Source organism: Oncorhynchus kisutch, linkage group LG28 (assembly GCF_002021735.2).
Source record: "Oncorhynchus kisutch isolate 150728-3 linkage group LG28, Okis_V2, whole genome shotgun sequence".
Classification (NCBI taxonomy): domain Eukaryota; kingdom Metazoa; phylum Chordata; class Actinopteri; order Salmoniformes; family Salmonidae; genus Oncorhynchus; species Oncorhynchus kisutch.
Genome location: NC_034201.2, coordinates 20,076,970 through 20,097,536, shown reverse-complemented (window position 1 = coordinate 20,097,536; position 20,567 = coordinate 20,076,970). Strand labels below are relative to the sequence as shown.

General features: G+C 43.2%; 2 protein-coding genes across 2 annotated transcripts; both read right to left on the bottom strand.

Annotated features, from left to right (window-relative positions):
• On the bottom strand, positions 1-9,083 carry LOC109872780 (dolichyl-diphosphooligosaccharide--protein glycosyltransferase subunit STT3A). The gene is made up of 17 exons (XM_020464107.2): positions 8,867-9,083; positions 6,940-7,067; positions 6,743-6,803; positions 6,519-6,640; positions 6,019-6,164; positions 5,803-5,893; positions 5,603-5,709; positions 5,226-5,390; positions 4,807-4,987; positions 2,954-3,109; positions 2,708-2,799; positions 2,289-2,444; positions 1,725-2,030; positions 1,483-1,585; positions 914-1,102; positions 710-825; positions 1-358 (listed from the first exon to the last, which is right to left on the bottom strand). The coding sequence occupies exons 2-17, from the start codon at positions 7,025-7,027 to the stop codon at positions 320-322; spliced, it is 2,118 nt and encodes a 705-aa protein (XP_020319696.1). The 5' UTR covers positions 7,028-7,067; positions 8,867-9,083; the 3' UTR covers positions 1-319.
• Positions 9,084-9,461: 378 nt separating this feature from the next.
• LOC109872777 (etoposide-induced protein 2.4 homolog) lies at positions 9,462-20,567 on the bottom strand. Its single transcript, XM_020464102.2, has 11 exons — positions 20,412-20,567; positions 18,940-19,087; positions 18,146-18,291; positions 17,483-17,543; positions 17,269-17,335; positions 17,030-17,154; positions 12,068-12,187; positions 11,738-11,849; positions 11,517-11,628; positions 11,319-11,393; positions 9,462-11,191 (listed from the first exon to the last, which is right to left on the bottom strand). The coding sequence occupies exons 2-11, from the start codon at positions 18,979-18,981 to the stop codon at positions 11,026-11,028; spliced, it is 1,026 nt and encodes a 341-aa protein (XP_020319691.1). The 5' UTR covers positions 18,982-19,087; positions 20,412-20,567; the 3' UTR covers positions 9,462-11,025.

Below are 20,567 nucleotides of genomic sequence, written 5' to 3'. Positions count from 1 at the left end.
ATGACTGTCACATTTATCCCGCTTTTATTGACCACATTATTAAAATCAAAGCTCACCGACTGACAATATTGTTATTTTGGCCATTGATTGCAGAAATAATTTGACATTTGATTGGACATTATTAAACACCACCTCCTGCCATTCCCAGACGAGAGAAACACCACATTGGTAAAAAAAATAATTAAAAAAAAAAATTCTGCAATTCCCAACAAGAGTACAATATAAAAAAAAAAAAAAATGTCACACTCATCTGCAGACCACAGGGGAAGGCTTTCTCAGTGCTAAAAGGGGTTTATGAACGCTGATGGGTCAGCGGGCTTTACGTCCGTGATAGCCCTCGGTTATCCAGGTCTTTCACCTGAAGAGAGAAAAAAATAAAAGTTAATAAATCGTAAAAAATAAAATATTTCGACTCCTTGGTATCAAATAAGGAAATAGAATTTATACTCTACTTTTTCATGTAGAGTCTACATGTAATGTTTTTTAAAAATAAGCCTCTGGAATAATTTTTTATTTAACTAGGCAAGCCAGTTAAGAACATTCTTATTTACAATGACGGCCTACACCGGATGACGCTGGGCTAATTGTGCGCCGCCCTATAGGACTCCCAATCACGGCCGGTAGTGATTCAGTCTGGATTGGTCTGGTACTCTACAGGTGACTGAATAAATACAGAGGAGTAGAAGACCATAGCAAGGAGGATATATACCTTGTATATCCTGACCAGCCAGTGCTCTGTAGTGTAGGCCTCCTCCAGCACATCCAGCTCAAAGTCCTTGTTGCCGATCTCAGCATTTCTCACTCGATCATAGCCAGGGGGACGCTCTGGAACAAAGATTAGAACATCAGGACTAGGGCCAAGATGAATAGAAGCTTGACACCCACAGTGTCATAATAAGGCAGGGTTACTCACTGGCCTCTGTGTAGACCTGGCCGAAGCGGTAGTAGCACATCTTGTACATAAGGCAGTTGAGAAGGACAGGGGAGCCCTCACGGTCCACACGGAACTCTCCAGTGGGGGTGTAGTAGTCATGCTCCTTGATGTGCTTCCCTGTGTCTGTGCTGCCCCCAATGCGCACCATCCACAGAAACTTGTTAATGTCTGCACAGAGAGAGATGTGTTGGCAGACACAAAGCATGAGTTATATTTTTAAGTTAAAGATTATCTAATGCAGTTGTATGCAAACTGAATTTCTGGGGACCCCATGTTTTCCGCAATCATTTATTGCGACCCCACCCCCAAAATCGAATTAACCTTAAAAATAAGATGTATTTAAAATTGAAAACAACAAAAGCTTAAATTCAATGCATTTTCACCTTATCAAAAATGAAACCAATAAATGCATTTACCACTGATCTGATTCATGAATGTGGCAATGACAACTTAATCTGAAACAGATATGTTAAGAAGCTGTAATAATAAGAAGCTGTAATAATCCAAGAGTGATTGGCATTGAGTTTCCACTGGCATTGTAGACTTACCGTCTGAGGAGTATCCCGTCAGTCCACCAAAAATGACCAGGACGTAGCTGACATCCAGCTCTCGCATAATCTCATAGGCCTTCTCCTCGGTGGACGCCATAGCCTACCGGTCAACAGACACACACAGTTCATATATAGTTCAGAAGTCACGGGTATCAACCACACATTAAGATGATAGGATTGCCACATGTCAGTCCCATGTAAAGGAATCAATACAGAGAAGAAAAAAATAAACACTTCACCTGGCCAACTCTGGAGATGTGCGTGTTGTTCCATGTGTTGTTGTCCACTAGAATTGTTCGATTAGCCATGGCTGTTATTTGATAGCCGTAATCCCACCATGACATCACTTTAGCATCCTCTGGGGTGTTGTGGCGGAGCCAGTAGTAGGCCTCTCTGAAGTCATCAAAGATGATGCGGCTGCCGTCTCCGCCGCGGGCTGACAGGACGATGGAGGGGGAGGAGTAGGCCTCGCTGGTCACCCAGGTGGAGTGGAAGGTGTAGGTGATGAGGAAGAAGGTCATGACCAGAATCATCCCGCTGGCCACCTGGTGGACAAAATGGTACAGGATATCAGGGACCTAATACTACTTTCAGATCTACAGTGCTTAAGGGTTGTAACTGGACCAGGCCAAGATCACCCTTATCAAATGCATACCCTGACTTCATCAGTTGGAATGATATCCAGTATCAAATGGCTACATGCCAAAGCTGCATTTAGGTGACATTAACAACCATTTATTGAACAGTGATATCTGGGGGCCAATATTGCATCATGATGCCTTGATGTATCCTTCCTCGCTTACCTCGTTCTTGATGGGGTAGGTGGAGTCCTGCTGCTTCTTGCTCTTCTTGTCTGGCCGACTGATATCCAGGTTCTTCATGTAGGTGGTGAGGACCTGGGACACACCAATGCCTGACAGGATGCACATGACTGGGGCCAGGACCAGCATCAGACGCACCTGAGGAGAGAAGCAACCAAATCAGTTGAACATAACTTGCTACACAGTCTTTTTCTGGGAGCTCATCTGCTTGCACAACATACAATAGGGGAAAACTAATCAAGCGTTGCCAGACTGCATGAATATTATGGATGGATGGAGCCTAGGGGAGCACTAACAGGTACCATGTGCAATTCCTACTACAAAAGTAAATATTGGCATATTAGACACTACACATTTCAAATATTCCTCTCATCCAAGAGCTAATCTGCAGGCCGACTTACCATGACAGCTGAGAAGTACATGCTGGTGACTCCGTACATAATGATGAAGATCCTGGCATCAGACAAGTTGTTGAAGCAGTAATACAGACCCACTGTCAGTAGGAAGAAAAGCAGGTTCATGTTTTTCTTTACGTGTGATTTGTACCTTTTTCTCAACAGTATTCTGATCAATCCAGTTACCTAAACATCACTCTGCTGTGTCATTTCACCAGCAAAAAACATTTCAGACTGATTGAGTGGGTTTACCTGGGAACATGAAGACAAGCAGCTGCAGGTCAAAGTAGTAGGAGGACCAGGTGGTGGGCTGGTGCTCAGACACAGAGGCGATGATGGGGATGTTGTTCTTGGCATAGGACGGGTCCAGCAGCGAGTAGAAACGACCCGTCCAGGGGGAGATCTTCCCTGAGAAACACCACAATCACAACAGTCAAGTCGAGACAAATTAACAAGGCACTACCAAATCACTTGGTTCTGATATTCATTGGGTATAGGGTTATGCGTTTTATCTTTAACCACATCTGTATGTTCCTAAAATACTTTTTAATCTGCACGACCTCACATTCAGAGAATGTTTTGATCTAGGAATAACCAAGTCTTGGTCCCATGTTTCATGAGCTGAAATAAATGATCCCAGACATTTTCCATAAGCGCCAAATGTATTTACATCCCTGTTAGTGAGCATTTCTCCTTTGCCAAGATAATCCATCCACCTGACAGGTGTGGCATATCAAGAAGCTGACTTAACAGCATGATCATTACACAGGTGCACCTTGTGTTGGGGACAATAAAAGGCCACTAAAATGTGCAGTTGTGCCACACAATTCAATGCCACAGATGTCTCAAGTTGAGGGAGCATGCAACTGGTATGCTGACTGCAGGAATGTCCACCAGAGCCGTTGCCAGAGAAATAAATGTTAATTTCTCTACCATAAGCCACCGCCACATTTTAGAGAAATAGGCAGTAGACCTCACAACCATGTGTAACCACACCAGGACCTCCACAGCCAGCTGCTTCAACTGCGGGATATTTTGCGACCAGCTACCCAGACAGCTGATAAAAATTGTGGGTTTGCACAACCAAAGAATTTCTGCACAAACTATCAGAAACAGTCTCAGGGAAGCTCATCTGTTTGCTCGTCATCCTCACCAGGGTCTTGACCTGACTGCGGTTTGGCGTCGTAAAGCGACTTCAGTGGGCAAATGCTCACCTTCAATGGCATGCTGGAGAAGTGTGCTCTTCATGGGTGAAGAGCGATTTCAACTGTACTGGGCAGATCGCAGACAGCTTGTATGGCGTTGTGTGGGTGAGCAGTTCACTGATGTCAACGTTGTAAACAGAGTGCTGCATGGTGGCGGTTGGGTTATGGTATGGGCAGGCATAAGTGACAGACAATGAACACAAATGCATTTTATCTATGTCAATTTGAATGCACAGAGATACTGTGACAAGATCCTGAGGCACATTGTGCCAGTCATCCACCGCCATCCCCTCATGTTTCAGCATGATGATGCACGGCCCCATGTCGCAAGGATCTGTACACAATTCCTGGAAGCTGAAAATGTCCCCGCATACTCAGATATGCCACCCGTGAAGCATGTTTGGGATGCTCTGGGTCGACATTTCCAGCAACTTCGCACAGGCATTGAAGAGAAGTGGACAACATTTCACAGGCCACAACCAACAGCCTGATTTACTCTATGCAAAGGAGACGCGTCTCGCTGCATGAGGTAAATGGAAGTCACACTACTAGTTCTGATCCACACCCCTACCTTTTTTGTTAAGGCATCTGACCAACAGATGGATATTCTGTATTCCCAGTCATGTGAAATCCATGTTCAGGCCTAATTTATTTATTTCAGTTGACTGATTTTCTTGTATGAACTGTAACTCAGTAAAATCTTTTCAATTCTTGCATTTATATTTTTGTTCAGTGTATATGTTAATCATCAAGAACAAACAGGCTTTGAACAACTATACAGGTCTGTAAATAGAAGCCTACATTACCGAGTAGAGACATTGCTCTGGCCCAGAGTTCAAATACTTAAGCTGTACTTGATTGAGTGTATTTTCCTGTGCGGATCCTTGGCGAGTTTCTTACCGGTCAGCATGAGCACGGTGCCCACAGAAAGCAGGACGAAGCCCACCAGGGAGATTACGCTCTTGAAGAGGACCTCAAACTGTTGAGTGTTCAGCTTGCTGCGCAGGTAGTCCACAAAGGCATGGATCTGACACAGGCCAAACACCCCGAATGCTGCCATGTGCTCAGACGACTGCACAGGCTTCAATGAGACAAGGAGATGAACAGAGTGAGTGTAATATCCCAAAATCCCTCCAATGGCAAACATTTGTGATAATAGGATATATAATCATTATTTTGAAAAATCATACTGGGCCATAATATTTATGGACCCATGTTGTAGTCACAAGATAACATGCAGTCTAACTGCATGTCCAGAGAAACATCTGGACAGCAGCTGTGTATGCGTTGGAAGGGAGAGAATACAGGTAAGTGTTTACCTGAAAGCCGACGAAAGAGATCTGCATGGAAAGGATGGTTCCCAGGCAGTAGACAGTACAGTAGGCCACGTAAATACGGTGGGAGAAGCGGCCGGTAAGCATGAGGACAAGCACGTGGAGGGGGATGAGGTTGATCAGGAACACATAGCCACCCCAGGAGGACACCTGCAGACAAAGATATAAGGGTTGTGTTCATTTGGTTTAACGTTTTTGCTATATAGTGTAACAATGTCATTTGCTATTTTTCCTTGATCTTAAACGCAGCCATGGTAAGTCTCCTTCAGATAAGCCTCATAAGAGTAGTGTCAACCTTTAGCGGGGACCAAGTTAATGTAAGTTCCTTATATTTTCCTTTATTTTAGAGGCATTAGTCTCACCATATAAAAGTAAGCCAGGGCACACATGGAGGACCAGTAGATGGAGCCTGTATTGACTGCCCTGATCCACATGTAGTATGTCAGCAGCATGCAAAATATAGCAATACCTGGAGAGAAAAACAAGAAAATATATTAAAGATCACAACAAGGGCCAAGACTTTTAGAGGGGCATGTCTGTGGGGAAGAGGCATGTTCTGTACCTTCATTGTCATAGGAGCCGGCAACAGAACGGGAAATGTAGCCAGGTACCACTGCTATCATGGCGGCAGCCAAGAGCCCAGCACCTGCATCCTACAAGAAGTAGACAGTAGATTTGAAAACCATGGAAACAAGTACATCTCAGAGCACTTGAGCATTTTCAGTTTGTAGGTTACCTTTGTTTCTTTACGCTTTCTACCTGATGTGCTGCAACCTACCTTGAGCTCCTTGGTAAAGTGGTAGGTGACAATGGCAGTGAAGGAGGAGAAAAGTGGAGCCAGGAAAACACAGACGTTACGGATGTCGATGGTGATGTGGAAGAAGTTCAGGACGTGGTACAGGGCAGCAGATGTGATCATCAGGCCTGGGGGACAGGGCAGGACAGAGTTAACACAGGACAATTCCACACCACGAAGCTGCCTACCTCAATGAAGTACACAAAATGGCCTGGGGGAACCCGGACAGAATAGAAAGAGTTAACAAAGGGCAAGTAGCTTCTATCAGTGTTAGCTTGCCGTTGCCGAAGAATGTGTGGACAAGGCCAACACAACCACAGAAAGGATCTTTATGACAGAGGGGGGAAAAAGGTGACAATATAGTTGATGACCCAAAGCCACCTTAACACAGGACAGTCTCTTTTAGTGGAACATTCTAATGTTTAGATAGTCACCCAATAACTTCAAGTACAGTCTTGTGTTGAACAGGTCATCCCACCTACCTGGGTAAATGGTGCCACCGATGATCCTCCCCAGAGGGTACCATGCCCGGTCATCAAACCAGTTATGAAAGTTGTAGAATCCCTCCTCTACCAAGAAACGTGTTGTCCGGTAGTTGAAGTACCTGACGATGAAGAAACAAAGCATGCAAGGGATTTGAACACCATTTGAATTTTAATAGTAAACTGGCATCAATTTGAATCATAAAATAAGGTAGTGGACTTACGGATCAAACTCATGGATGACACTCTCAAACCTCAACACAGAGAAAAGCCTGGTGGAAAAGGCTGGGGATAAGGGGGAAATAAAGAGCAAGTCTAAATCATCTCTACTCATGTCAGAGTCAGGTGACAACAGCCTTCAATAATAATGAATACTATAAGTGTAGAGTAACAGAAAAGGATGTAAAGTGTGTGTTCTTACAGAGGATTGCAGCCATAGACAGGATGAGCAGCTTCAGCAGCGTATCCTGTTTTTCATAGGATAGCCGCAAGAAGCCCAACTTCGTCATCTTCAAGCAGGGAGGGATAACTTAGCTTATCCCTTAGTACCTGTTGTGAAGAAAATCAAAATTAACAGTGTAGGTGTGAGGCAGCAAGCACCTTTCCACATTTGCCTTGCTTGTACATAAGTCAGAGCAGCAGTCATTCAGTTTTTTAGTAGCTTGATCAGTAACTCGGTCATGAGGCAAATCTGTTCAATAAAAATTATTCTTTGTTGCATTTCTGGGTTTTGTAAACATGGTGCTTCAGTCTACAAACTCAGGGCAGGTAAGTTCTACTACTGTGTTTGTTGAAAAACTCACTTGACGAATGTTAAATACATCACACGATATATTAACCCATGTCTATATTTGAGTAGATTTTATTTTTTACAGGGACAGTGCACATTAATCAAAAGTGCCAGTTTTAGCCAGCCGGCTAATTTTCAACCACAGTCCCTGGGCAGGTTATTAAAAACAATTGCAATATAGACAATAGCAACATAGAACAAAAAGTAGCAAGACAAATTTCATAAAAGCAACAAAGTGTTTCCACACCTCACAAGCTACAGACATGGAAAGCGGCAACATACAGCTAGGGACCATGTTTTGTGAAAGTATGTTTTGTGAAAGTATGCATTTTGTGAAAGTATGATAGGTGGTGCAGTTATGTGTGTCTGACGGCAGTGTATTCCAGACATGGGAAGCTCTCACAGAGAAAGCAGATTTACTAAAGGTGATTTTCCTTAAGGGAACTACACAGTCACCTCTCATGGGAGACCTTGTGGATCTGCTGCCATATGTATAGGTTTTCTGTTTAACAAAAATACTGAGTTGAGGGGGAGCCAGGCCATTTAGGATCTTGAATAGAAGACATGCGTCGGTGTATTGCACAAGATTTTCCCAACTCAGGAGCTCATGCTTTCTCAGGATGTAACAGTGATGATGGCTATTGGGCTTCCTATCAAGCACTTTGAGAGCCTGTTTGTAGACAGACTGAATAGGTCTTAATGTTGTACAGCAAGCTTGGGCCCAACTAGTCAAGCAGTATGTTAAGTGGGGGAGTATCATAGATTTGAAGTACAGTTTTGCTACCAATGTAGTCAAACAATTTCGTATAAATCAGAAATTAGCTAGGTTGAATTTGGTTATTTGAATTACCTTTTTCACATGCTTTTTAAAAGAGAGGTTGGAATCAAGTATGCTGCCGAGGTACTTAAAATCTGATACCACCTGGAGCTTCTCCCCTGACACACAATACTAACACTATTTGCCAAATGAAATCACTGACTGGGTGCCCAACTCTGTTCCAACCAGATAAGGACACGCGCACCGCCAGGTTGGATGTGGCGAGAGGAATCAAACCAGGAAATGGATGCAACTCCGTCTAGGCTGCAAACTTTCCTTGTATTGACATTCATAGTTATTTTTCTGCCTTGACCAACCAAATTAATTAACCCAGGCTATTAATGTTGTAGACATGGCACCACCGGTAGAGAAATTCTGCTAAATAGCTGACATTAAGGAATCGTCAAGTTCAATGCAAGTAGCTAGCGAATGTCGTTAATATAGCTAATTTTCTAGCAAATAATCTACATGCATGCATTGTCCTAAACGCAATAAATGGCTAGCCATCTGGTGGGTTTTACGTTCCTGTAAAAAAGACGGCTCGAGTTGAATGGAATCTGGGCTGTGCCTTATTTTTACATGCTAGCTAACTTTAGCTGTATGAACGAACATAAGCTCTTCTTCCACTTACTCTCAAAATTACACAATTTCAGAATATGCATACAAACAGAACCACATAGCATTTCAATTATCTATCTCGTTGAATATGTTGATTTGCCAGCTATTTTGAGCGGCACTTACCCACTCCGTTCCTGTTACATACACTTTTCTCACACACAACCTTGTGTGCCGCTGAATCCCACCCAACTAAGCTATGCAACGTGTTTATTGGTCTTGCGTCGGCCCTCAGGAAACTATCTCATTCCTGATTCGTTAATGAGCTATCATTCAAACAGGCCGGATAAATCGCTGTTCCTTCCAGTGACGTGTCCTTAATGCTGAGGAAATATCTTGAGGGAGTTCGATTAAGCTGAACTGCGATGTACCGGGCTATGGCCAGTGACGTGAACGGGAAAAAGCGGTGAGGGAGGACCGCTTTCTCAAAATCGAACATTAATCTGCGAATCTCCTTCTTGATTAAATTGGTCTGGCAGTATAAAAAGCGACACCCATATTTTTTAAATTTTTAACATTGTTAAATATCTCTTAGTTTCCAAACAGTTATGCAGTAAAGTATCACCTACATTTGGACATTAATATAACACCAACATTTTGTGAATTATTTTACAAATGTTGAGATGTTTTAAATAAAATATCCACGTTGGAAACATTTAGCAGCTTACAATAGAATATTTTAGACTAAAATAATTGTCAATCAAGATGACTTCCAATTAGATGTAGTGTATACTGACCAATTTTATTGAAATTAGGCATAATACTTTTACAAAATCTCACTCACATATATCAATCTGGATACATAAATACTATGCACTTACAATTATTACATACTGCCCCCCCCCCATTAGATAAGATTAGGTAAAAGCTTGATGGTAACCCCCATGGTGAGGTTTTGGTTGAACATTCAGAGCCAAGAGATATCATGTCAAAAATCCCTCACAGCCCGTTTGGATTTGCCACCGCTCAAAGGGGAACATAAACACAGAGGGCTTCTCCCATCTGTTAAGGTATGCACTATACACCTTCCTTCCTTCAAGAGAAAATCAGTCAGAACGGAGCTCAGTGACATCTTCCAAGTACCTACACTGCAGTGTTCTGTGTACAATTGATCGAAGCAGAAGTGAGTCGAACAAAGTAGTAGATAAAGCAGTTTGGCAGAGTCATCTGATCTGACCAAGCAGCAGAGTCATACAGCTTCACCTGTCTGTCTAATACACAACTATAGAAAACAGCTTCTTCAAAACAGCTAGCCTTACTTTACACACAACAACCAGTGATATATTTGGATTAATTAAGGATGCTCTTTTTTGTGGGATGTTTAGACCAGCTCCCATGCTGAAAGTGTACAAATTACAATTAGTCTAAAGAAAGCACTTATAGGAATAAAAAAAAAAGTATCCCTTTGTTTTCACCACACAAGATTATTCCTGGGTTTCTGGCCAGAGGAGTATCAGTGACACCCCGGCTTTACAGAGAAACAGCTATTTATTAACAAGACAACGTCCCATCAGTGTGAAAGGAATGTCACTTGCAACACAGAAAAATGTACATGTCACAACTCTTGTGCTCCACTTTTGAACATCGCAAACATGTCACCCCCTTCAATGGAGAAGGGGCTTATTTTAGTCACACACGCTTTGATGAACATCTAGTCACTGGCTGCATCCCTGTGCTGATTCCTCAAACAAAGGAATACCAAGGATCGTGTGACCAGTGTCTAAAGCTCTGTCTGTCATTCAAAATGTAGAGTAACATAACATGAGTCCTGGCAAAAATGTAACCCTTTTCCTTTTTCTCTTCCACATCAAGAGTTTTATACAAAGCAGTCTGGGATCAGCCACGGGGTGATAAACAGAATAAACAAGCAAAACATGGAAAACATTGGAGTAGCAATCAAAAAGAGCAGAACAAAAACAAATGAAGAAAAACAATGTATATGATTGCTTTTGCTGAGTTTAAAGCACTAAAATGGCACATCATACATAAAAAAACTATTAAAACAAAACATTTTAATGAGAATAAGATATAAGAATCCTGTGTGTTTGAGTGCGAGGCACACAGCAGTTAAATCTCATTCACATTAAAAACACACTGTGCTCCAAAATAATATGAAATTGGCCATAGTAAAATCGTTAAAATCACAATAAAACCTAGCTTTAAACCAAACATCCTCCTCCTGTCCTGATAAGAGAGATCCTTCCACAGACAGAATCAACTGCTCCATTGGTTTACTGAGCAGAGCTGCTCCCTTGTCGTTGTCCCCCCCCCCCCCCCGGTGGCCATCACTGGGTGGACAGGGGTCTCTGGCGGGCAGGAGAGGCTTGGGGAGAGGTAGGCAGCTTCTCGGCGGAGATGGACGAGTTCAGGGAGGACTGCAGGTGGACCGTCTTGTGGAACAACTTGTTGCTAATCAGCACAACCAGAGAGAAGAGGCGCAGCTGGAAGTGGCTGTGTATGGAAGATACGGGGGGAAGAAAAGAGTGAGTGAGCAGGGAAGATTTCACTGGCTCTTTTCACACAAGTGAATCAGTTTGATCACAGGTCATTATTAGGGCGTGCAGTGCACCATACTCACTATAGCTTTGTTGGGGTTTTGGCCTCGTTAGCGCTGATAATGAACAGAGGGAAGAGGATGGAGAACAGACAGCCACTATTGCAGAAAAAAAAAAGTATGATTTTAATCGACCATTAAAATGATTTGGGATATTAGTAGGACTGAAAGTCTGCATATTGTCTGCATGGCTTGAAAGAGAGAAGACATTAGTGGCATTACCTGATTATATATGAAGAGGGGAGGGCAGTCAACAGAGCCATGGGGAGACCAAAGCCAAAGTAGTAGGGCCAGTTCCTCTCAATGTTGGACAGCCGTTGGTGCATCTCAATGCCTTGGATGAAACGGTTACAAATGGGTTGAGATTTTAATCAGTTCCTATGACCTAAAATGAGTATAATACTTTGACAAGAAATACATCTTTGAGTAGAAAGGAGGCTCACCATGGTTGAACCAGCGATACTCAAAGCAGTAGAGGGAGTATAGCAGAGACATGTGGAGAAGGCTGACCATCTGTCCAATAGCGTCGATGGGGAAGAGACTCACAACCATACCCTAGAGGACCACAACAAAGACAAGATGAGATAATATGTTGATTACTAACTAGAAACCATTGAAGGTAATGGATCCCAGCTCTCAGTGTTGAACCCGAAGACCCCTGTAGGTTTTAATTACAACATAACCTTAGAGAACCCTCTTGACAGATAGTGAGATCATGATTGATAGTGAGTCTTCATGAACTTGACACATGGGAATGTCAACTGCTGTACTACCTGAATGAGGAAGAGAGCCTGGAGGAGGAGGTTGAAGATCATGTCAGCGATGATCTTACTGACGCTGGGGAAGGGCTGGGCTTTCCGACCAGACACCTCGAAGGCCAGGTCAGCTATGTCCTACAGCAGACAACCAGAGGACGCGTTAACCTCCTGTTTTACTGTGTAATACATGTTAACGTCTCACAAGATCCTCAGGCAATAATATTCAAGACTGGAAGAGAATATAGATAGCAATAACACAAGGGAAATTCTTAACTACTGTGAGACTGTGAGACTGTACCAGGCTTTTTCATTAGTTGTCATTTCCAATCGAAAATCAAATCAAGAGTCGGCTTTCTATTCCGCAACAAAGCCTCCTTCACTCAAGCCGCCAAGCTTACCCTAGTAAAACTGACTATCCTACCGATCCTCGACTTCGGCGATGTCATCTACAAAATGGCTTCCAACACTCTACTCAGCAAACTGGATGCAGTCTATCACAGTGCCATCCGTTTTGTCACTAAAGCACCTTATACTACCCACCACTGCGACTTGTATGCTCTAGTCGGCTGGCCCTCGCTACATATTCGTCGCCAGACCCACTGGCTCCAGGTCATCTACAAGTCTATGCTAGGTAAAGCTCCGCCTTATCTCAGCTCACTGGTCACGATGGCAACACCCATCCGTAGCACGCGCTCCAGCAGGTGTATCTCACTGATCATCCCTAAAGCCAACACCTCATTTGGCCGCCTTTCGTTCCAGTACTCTGCTGCCTGTGACTGGAACGAATTGCAAAAATCGCTGAAGTTGGAGACTTTTATCTCCCTCACCAACTTCAAACATCAGCTATCTGAGCAGCTAACCGATCGCTGCAGCTGTACATAGTCTATTGGTAAATAGCCCACCCTTTTCACCTACCTCATCCCCGTACTGTTTCTATTTATTTACTTTTCTGCTCTTCTGCACACCAATATCTCTACCTGTACATGACCATCTGATCTTTTATCACTCCAGTGTTAATCTGCAAAATTGTAATTATTTGCCTACCTCCTCATGCCTTTTGCACACATTGTATATAGACCCCCCCTTCGTTTTCTACTGTGTTATTGACTTGTTAATTGTTTACTCCATGTGTAACTCTTTGTTGTATGCTCACACTGCTATGCTTTATCTTGGCCAGGTCGCAGTTGCAAATGAGAACTTGTTCTCAACTAGCCTACCTGGTTAAATAAAGGTGAAATAAAAATTTTTTTAAAAAAAAGACATTAAACTGTATCAAAGCCACTCCTCTATCCAGAGCATTGCTGGAAACTATATTGTCAACAGAGACCGTAATTCGGTTGAATGCATTCAGTTCTGCAACTGACTAGGTATCCCCCTTTATTCCCATTATTCATTAAATTAGATTATGATAACAGGTATGGTTAGTGCTATCCTGTAGGGATGCACACTTAATCAAATTGCAATATCGACATGTACAATATCCATATCGCAAGAGGCTCCAATCTTTTTTTTAAACACCATCAATTTAAATGTAATAAAGGTACCCTGGGAAACTCTGACCAACACTTAGGTTTCTACCCCGTCACAACAACTTTGACTGTACCAGGCTTTTTCATTAGTTGTCATTCCAAACAACACCAACCATAGAATTCAAATAATAGTTTGATTTCAATGATTCACCAAAGTGTTTTGTTAAATTGCAATAATTGTAAAAATTTAAATAAATAAAAAAGACCATATCGTGGAGCCCTACTATCCGGGATCCTTGGGATGTCCCTACCCTAAAACTAAAACTAAACCTAACCTTACTCTTACCTAACCCTTACCTAACAGTATTCAATTTCATATCGGGTGACATCAGAGTTGGGACATCCCAAGGATTTCATTTTTATTTATTTTATTTCACCTTTATTTAGCCAGGTTGGCAAGTTGAGAACAAGTTCTCAGTTACAACTGCGACCTGGCCAAGATAAAGCAAAGCAGTTCAACACAGAGTTACACCTAGAGTAAAACAAACATACAGTAAATAATACAGTAGAAAAATAAGTCTATATACAATGTGAGCAAATTAGGTGAGATAAGGGAGGTAAAGGCAATAAATAGGCCATGGTGGCGAAGTATAGCAATATAGCAATTAAAACGCTGGAATGGTAGATTTGACAGTAGAGGAGTGTGCAAAGTAGAAATACTGGGATGAAAAGGAGCAAAATAAATAAATAAATACAGTAGGGGAAGAGGAAGTTGTTTGGGCTATTTACAGGTGCAGTGATCTGTGAGCTACTCTGACAGCTGGTGCTTAAAGCTAGTGAGGGACATAAGTGTTTCCAGTTACAGAGATTTTTGTAGTTCGTTCCAGTGATTGGCAGCAGAGAACTAGAAGGAGAGGTGACCAAAGGGGGAATTGGCTTTGGGGGTGACAACTGAGATATACCTGCTGGAACGCGTGCTACAGGTGGGTGCAGCTATGGTGACCAGTGAGAAGAAATAAGGCAGGACTTTACCTAGCAGGGTCTTGTAGATGACCTGGAGCCAGTGGGTTTGGCGACGAGTATGAAGCGAGGGCCAGCCAACGAAAGCATACAGGTCGCAGTGGTGGGTAGTATATGGGGCTTTGGTGACAAAACGGATGGCACTGTGATAGACTGCATACAATTTGTTGAGTAGGGTGTTGGAGGCTATTTTGTAAATGACATCGCAGAGGAGCGGTAAGATGGTCAGTTTTACGAGGGTATGTTTGGCAGCATGAGTGGAGGATGCTTTGTTGCGAAATAGGAAGCCAATTCTAGATTTAACTTTGGATTGGAGATGTTGTGTGAGTCTGGAAGGAGAGTTTACAGTCTAACCAGACACCTAGGTATTTGTAGTTGTCCACATATTCTAAGTCAGAACCGTCTAGAGTAGTGATGCTGGACGGGCGGGCGGGCAGGTGCAGGCAGCGATCGGTTGAAGAGCATGCATTTAGTTTTACTTGTATTTAAGAGCAGTTGGAGGCCACGGAAGGAGAGTTGTATGGCATTGAAGCTCGTCTGGAGGGTTGTTAACAGTGTCCAAAGGGCCAGAAGTATACAGAATGGTGTCGTCTGCGTAGAGGTGGATCAGAGACTCACAAGGAGCAAGAGCGACATCATTGATATATACAGAGAAGAGAGTCAGCCCAAGAATTGAACCCTGTGGCACCCCCATAGAGACTGCCAGAGGCCCGGACAACAGGCCCTCAGGTTTGACACACTGACCTCTGTCGGAGAAGTATTTGGTGAACCAGGCGAGGCAATCATTTGAGAAACCAAGGCTGTTGAGTCTGCCGATGAGGATGTGGTGATTGACAGAGTCGAAAGCCTTGGCCAGGTCAATGAATACGGCTGCACAGTATTGTTTCTTATCGATGGCGGTTAAGATATTGGTTAGAGCCGTGAGCGTGGCCGAGGTGCACCCATGACCAGCTCTGAAACCAGATTGCATAGCGGAGAAGGTACGGTGGGATTCGAAATGGTCGGTGATCTGTTTGTTGACTTGGCTTTCGAAGACCTTAGAAAAGGCAGGGTAGGATAGATATAGGTCTGTAGCAGTTTGTGTCAAGAGAGTCCCCCCCTTTGAATAGGGGGATGACCGCAGCTGCTTTCCAATCTTTGGGAATCTCAGACGACACGAAAGAGAGGTTGAACAGGCTAGTAATAGGGGTTGCAACAATTTCGGCAGATTTTTTTTTAGAAAGGGTCAAGATTGTCTAGCCCGGCTGATTTGTGGGGGTCCAGATTTTACAGCTCTTTCAGAACATCAGCTGACTGGATTTGGGAGAAGGAGAAATGGGGAAGGCTTGGGCAAGTTGCTGTGGGGGGTGCAGTGCTGTTGACTGGGTAGGGGTGGCCAAGTGGAAAGCATGGCCAGCCGTAGAAAAATGCTTGTTGAAATTCTCAATTATAGTGGATTTATCGGTGGTGACAGAGTTTCCTATCCTCAGTGCAGTGGGCAGCTGGGAGGAGGTGCTCTTATTCTCCATGGACTTTACAATGTCCCAGAACTTTTTTGAGTTTGTGTTGCAGGAAGCAAAATTCTGCTTGAAAAAGATAGCCTTGGCTTTTCTAACTGCCTGTGTGTATTGGTTTCTAACCTCCCTAAAAAGTTGCATTTCACGGGAGCTGTTCGACGCTAATGCAGAACGCCACAGGATGTTTTTGTGTTGGTTAAGGGCAGTCAGGTCTGGAGAGAACCCAGGGCTATATCTGTTCCTGGTTCTAAATTTCTTGAATGGGGCATGCTTATTTTTTTAATATTTTTTTTAATAACCAGGCATCCTCTACTGATGGGATGAGGTCGATATCCTTCCAGGATACCCGGGCCAGGTCGATTAGACAGGCCTGCTCGATGAAGTGTTTCAGGGAGCGTTTGACAGTGATGAGTGGAGGTCGCTTGACCGCTGACCCATTACGGATGCAGGCAATGAGGCAGTGATCGCTGAGATCGTGGTTGAAAACAGCAGAGGTGTATTTAGAGGGCAAGTTGGTTAGGATGATATCCATGAGGGTGCCCGTGTTCATGGCGTTGGGGTTGTACCTGGTAGGTTCATTGATAATTTGTGTGAGATTGAGGGCATCAATCTTAGATTGTAGGATGGCCGGGGTGTTAAGCATGTCACAGTTTAGGTCACCTTGCAGCACGAGCTCTGAAGATAGATGGGGGGCAATCAGTTCACATATCCACGTATCCAGAGCACAGCTGGGGGGTGTCGTTTAGACTAAAAGTATACACAACTAGTGCTCTCCAGTGCCAACCGTGCATCAAATCAAATCAAATGTATTTATATAGCCCTTCGTACATCAGCTGATATCTCAAAGTGCTGTACAGAAACCCAGCCTAAAACCCCAAACAGCAAGCAATGCAGGTGTAGAAGCACGTCAGTTCTCCCTGACCAGCACCCTTGTTACAACAACCACAAAACATATCTATCATCGTCTGTGTCCTAACTAACAGAGGCCTCACCTGGAACCAGATGGCGTTGACTATCTTGCTGAGCACAAACAGAGGGAGCACCCAGAGAGCACTGAACACGGAGGTCAATATGAACTCTAGCCAGGACCAGACGTTGCCATGGAGAGAGGGGTCACCTGGCAGGAAATGGCTCTTTGAGTGACAGATTTGACCACTGTTCTTAACAAATCACTATGAAGCATGTGATAATGGAGTAAACCTGCCCCACTGTTCCTGGCAGGCACACATACCAATGATTATTGCTGTCAGAGTCTGCAGCAGTGGAATAAACACCCGGTAGAAGAGGAACAGACTGAGCTGCAAAGGGAATCGGAGGGGGGATTACTAACACAAACAATGTCTACGTAGTATTACATACAGTATTTGCCCATCATAAAAATACAGTATTTGCATGATGTACATTTATCAAATGGTTAAAAAATATAGAAAAGTGTTATTATTTACCCAGAACACTCCCCCATTCCAGGCACAGCACTGAAAAATCCTACTGGCTAATTTGGGTTCACTGAAAGAAAGAATATGACAACACATTGTCACCCACCATTGTCATTAATAGGCACAAAAAAGGTATAGGTCTTGGCCTATCGTGGACACTGGACAGCATACAAGGATCCATATTATAGGGCTTTACTCATAACTCTTAGTGCACAACTCAATCTGTATCGCGAAAGTTCAGTGCTATAGAGCAATTTAAAGGCCATATTCACACATTAGCGGAGACTGCATTCACAGAAAACACTGCATATGTCGGCTCAATTGGATATCAATCGCGCAATAGCGCTGAACTTCTGCGTTAGGGATTTAATTGAGCCCCTAATATGAACCTTTCACAACTAGAAATAGCGTATCAGGTTAGAGAGGGAGAAATGTAAATAAAATAGCAAAATATCAGTGTCTATTAAACAGTAGACTTTTATGATATGTAACATGTATACCCTTTCTTATACCCACAATATTGTGCCAACCTGAACAGAAGTGTGCTGGCTCTGACATTCTCTTTTCCCCATCACCCTTTCACAGTTACAGAAACAGTGGTGGATACATGACCAGGACAGCCCAGCTTGGCAGTGTGAATAGGGTATTGCAGCCCTACGTGCCAGTGCCTACCTCTCCTGTTTGCGTTCCTCACTCTGGGCCCGTCTCTGAGCCAGGGCCCCGCTGGCTCTCCTCCTCCGCTGCTCCTCCCTTTTCTGCTGGATGCGGGCATCCAGCTTGGAGATAGTTCCAATCCCCAAAATGGAGTCCTTAATCCCCTGTTAGGACACACAGAAAATATGACTGGGGTAAATTACTTAAAGGAAATTAACACATCACACTAGACTTGGTGGGTTGAAAAGTTCAATAGTAGTGTTTTAAATACAAAATGTATTTTTATATCATTTAAGTCATGTAGCATGTGCTTTAACGCACTTGGTTACATAGTAGCACAGTTGAAATAAAACATAAATTAATTTAAAAAACAAGGCTAATCTTCGTTCTGCTTTTGTGGAGGGGATCACTAGCCATCTGGAAGCAAGATGATAAGGTTCAAGGTAAACAACACAAAGGTAAACATTTGGTTAAGCCTCTAAATGTAGGCTACTATGCTTTTGCCCCAAAGCAACATTAGCTCTACTTCCTTTAGACTAGAGAAAACAAGACAAAAATAAAAAGCTTACATTTTCTCAAAACATTTCACTTGTCTTGTGTAAAAACACACTAATTAACCAGGAAAAATGCTAAATGGGGCACTGGATGGTTTCAATTGAACTAAAAACATAGTTCCCAATGGATCTAAACAGAACTTGGTAGTTGGTACACATCCTCATGATTCAGTGTCATAGCTGTACAGTCCTTTAACCCTATGTCTTGGCCTATCACTTGTGTGTGGATAGACAGGGTGTGTTGTGTTGTTGTCTGACCGTCGCAACATTGCGGAGGAAGGCCCTGATGCTGTCTGTCATCTCCAGACCAGCTGCAGATCCATCAACTGCAGAAGGAGGGGTGGCTGGGGACCTGGTCAGCTCTCATGGCAGGGAGGGTAACACCCAGCAACACCACACAGGAAAGCTGTTCGAGAGAGCAGCAGGGTCACTTTGCTCCAAGTCTCATTATATTAAAAGGCGCATGTCATGTTATACAGCCTATATTTATTCACATCAGGGAGGCAAACCAAGCGGGATGGGTATAATTTGTGGAAAGTTCCAACAGGAATCTCTTCCAAAAACGTTGTGAAGTACAAGGATGCCAACAAACAACGCATACACAGTAGCATGATCAATTCACCTAGCTAATTAGCTGACGAATAAGCATCAACTCACCACGTAGCTTATTCTTAATGTTTGTCCATGGGCTACCAGAGTGAGGACAGACATTTTTCGGAATAAACGTGGACTGTGAGCGAAAAACTTAAATAAATAGCCCACTCCTACCCGGTATCTTATTCTGCCGCTATACAACTTTGTATGTGTTGTTTGTTGGCAACCTTGTTATTTACTTAGTTTATGGAACAGATTCCTGTTGGAACGTTCCACACCCAACCAAGCGACCTGGCTGTGTCGACATCAGTCACAACACGAGTCACACAGGAAAGATTCCTGTTGGAACGTTCCACACCCAACCAAGCGACCTGGCTGGCTCGACATCAGTCACAACACGAGTCACACAGGAAAGATTCCTGTTGGAACGTTCCACACCCAACCAAGCGACCTGGCTGGCTCGACATCAGTCACAACACGAGTCACACAGGAAAACATTTAGAGCAACAGGTTCACTTTGCTCAGCGGGTCTGTAAACTGATTGTTCACTGGCTTTATTGGTGACATTATATTGAATAACCAGTTAGCTACCTTATCAGGTAATGTTATCAAATAAACATTTCTGAATTAAATTTCTCGCCAGCTAACCAGCCATCTGTTGTTAGCCAGCCATGGTTGAAACGTCGCTTTGCCTCAAGACTTGTGACCTTCTTGTGCAGACAATACTGAAACGGTAACGCTAGCTAACACATACAAAACCAAGCATGGTATAGTAACCACATCGTTAACGTTACTTAGAATAACTCACGTTAGCTATCTAACGGTAGATCGTTATTTAGCTAGTATACAGTACATACGTTCAGTTTTAAGAATAGTCCAAATTTTAGGTGTGAAACAAACTTAGCTAGCTAAAAAAAGAAGTTAGCTAGTAAACATTACATCGTCCAAACTAAAACGGTGCAAGCTGATTTAGCAAACGTTAAATCTATCAAATTCAAACAGTGCAAGCTAGTTAGCACGCAAGCTAACTTGTCTCATTGGCTCGTTAGCTAAGCTAACAACGAAAATGATTTACTTGAATCAAGCAGACATTAAAGACAGGTCAGATAATCGATCATTTAGTTACCATGACCTACCTCATGCGACACTTTCCCTGAAATATTATCTTCACTTTTTATTTTATTACTGTTTCTTTAGCTCTTTCTTCTGCAACAACAAACCAACCCCTGGCCCGTAATTTGTGTATTGGGCAACCTCCAACCAAGGGGATTGTGGGTGGTGTAGTGTGGTGT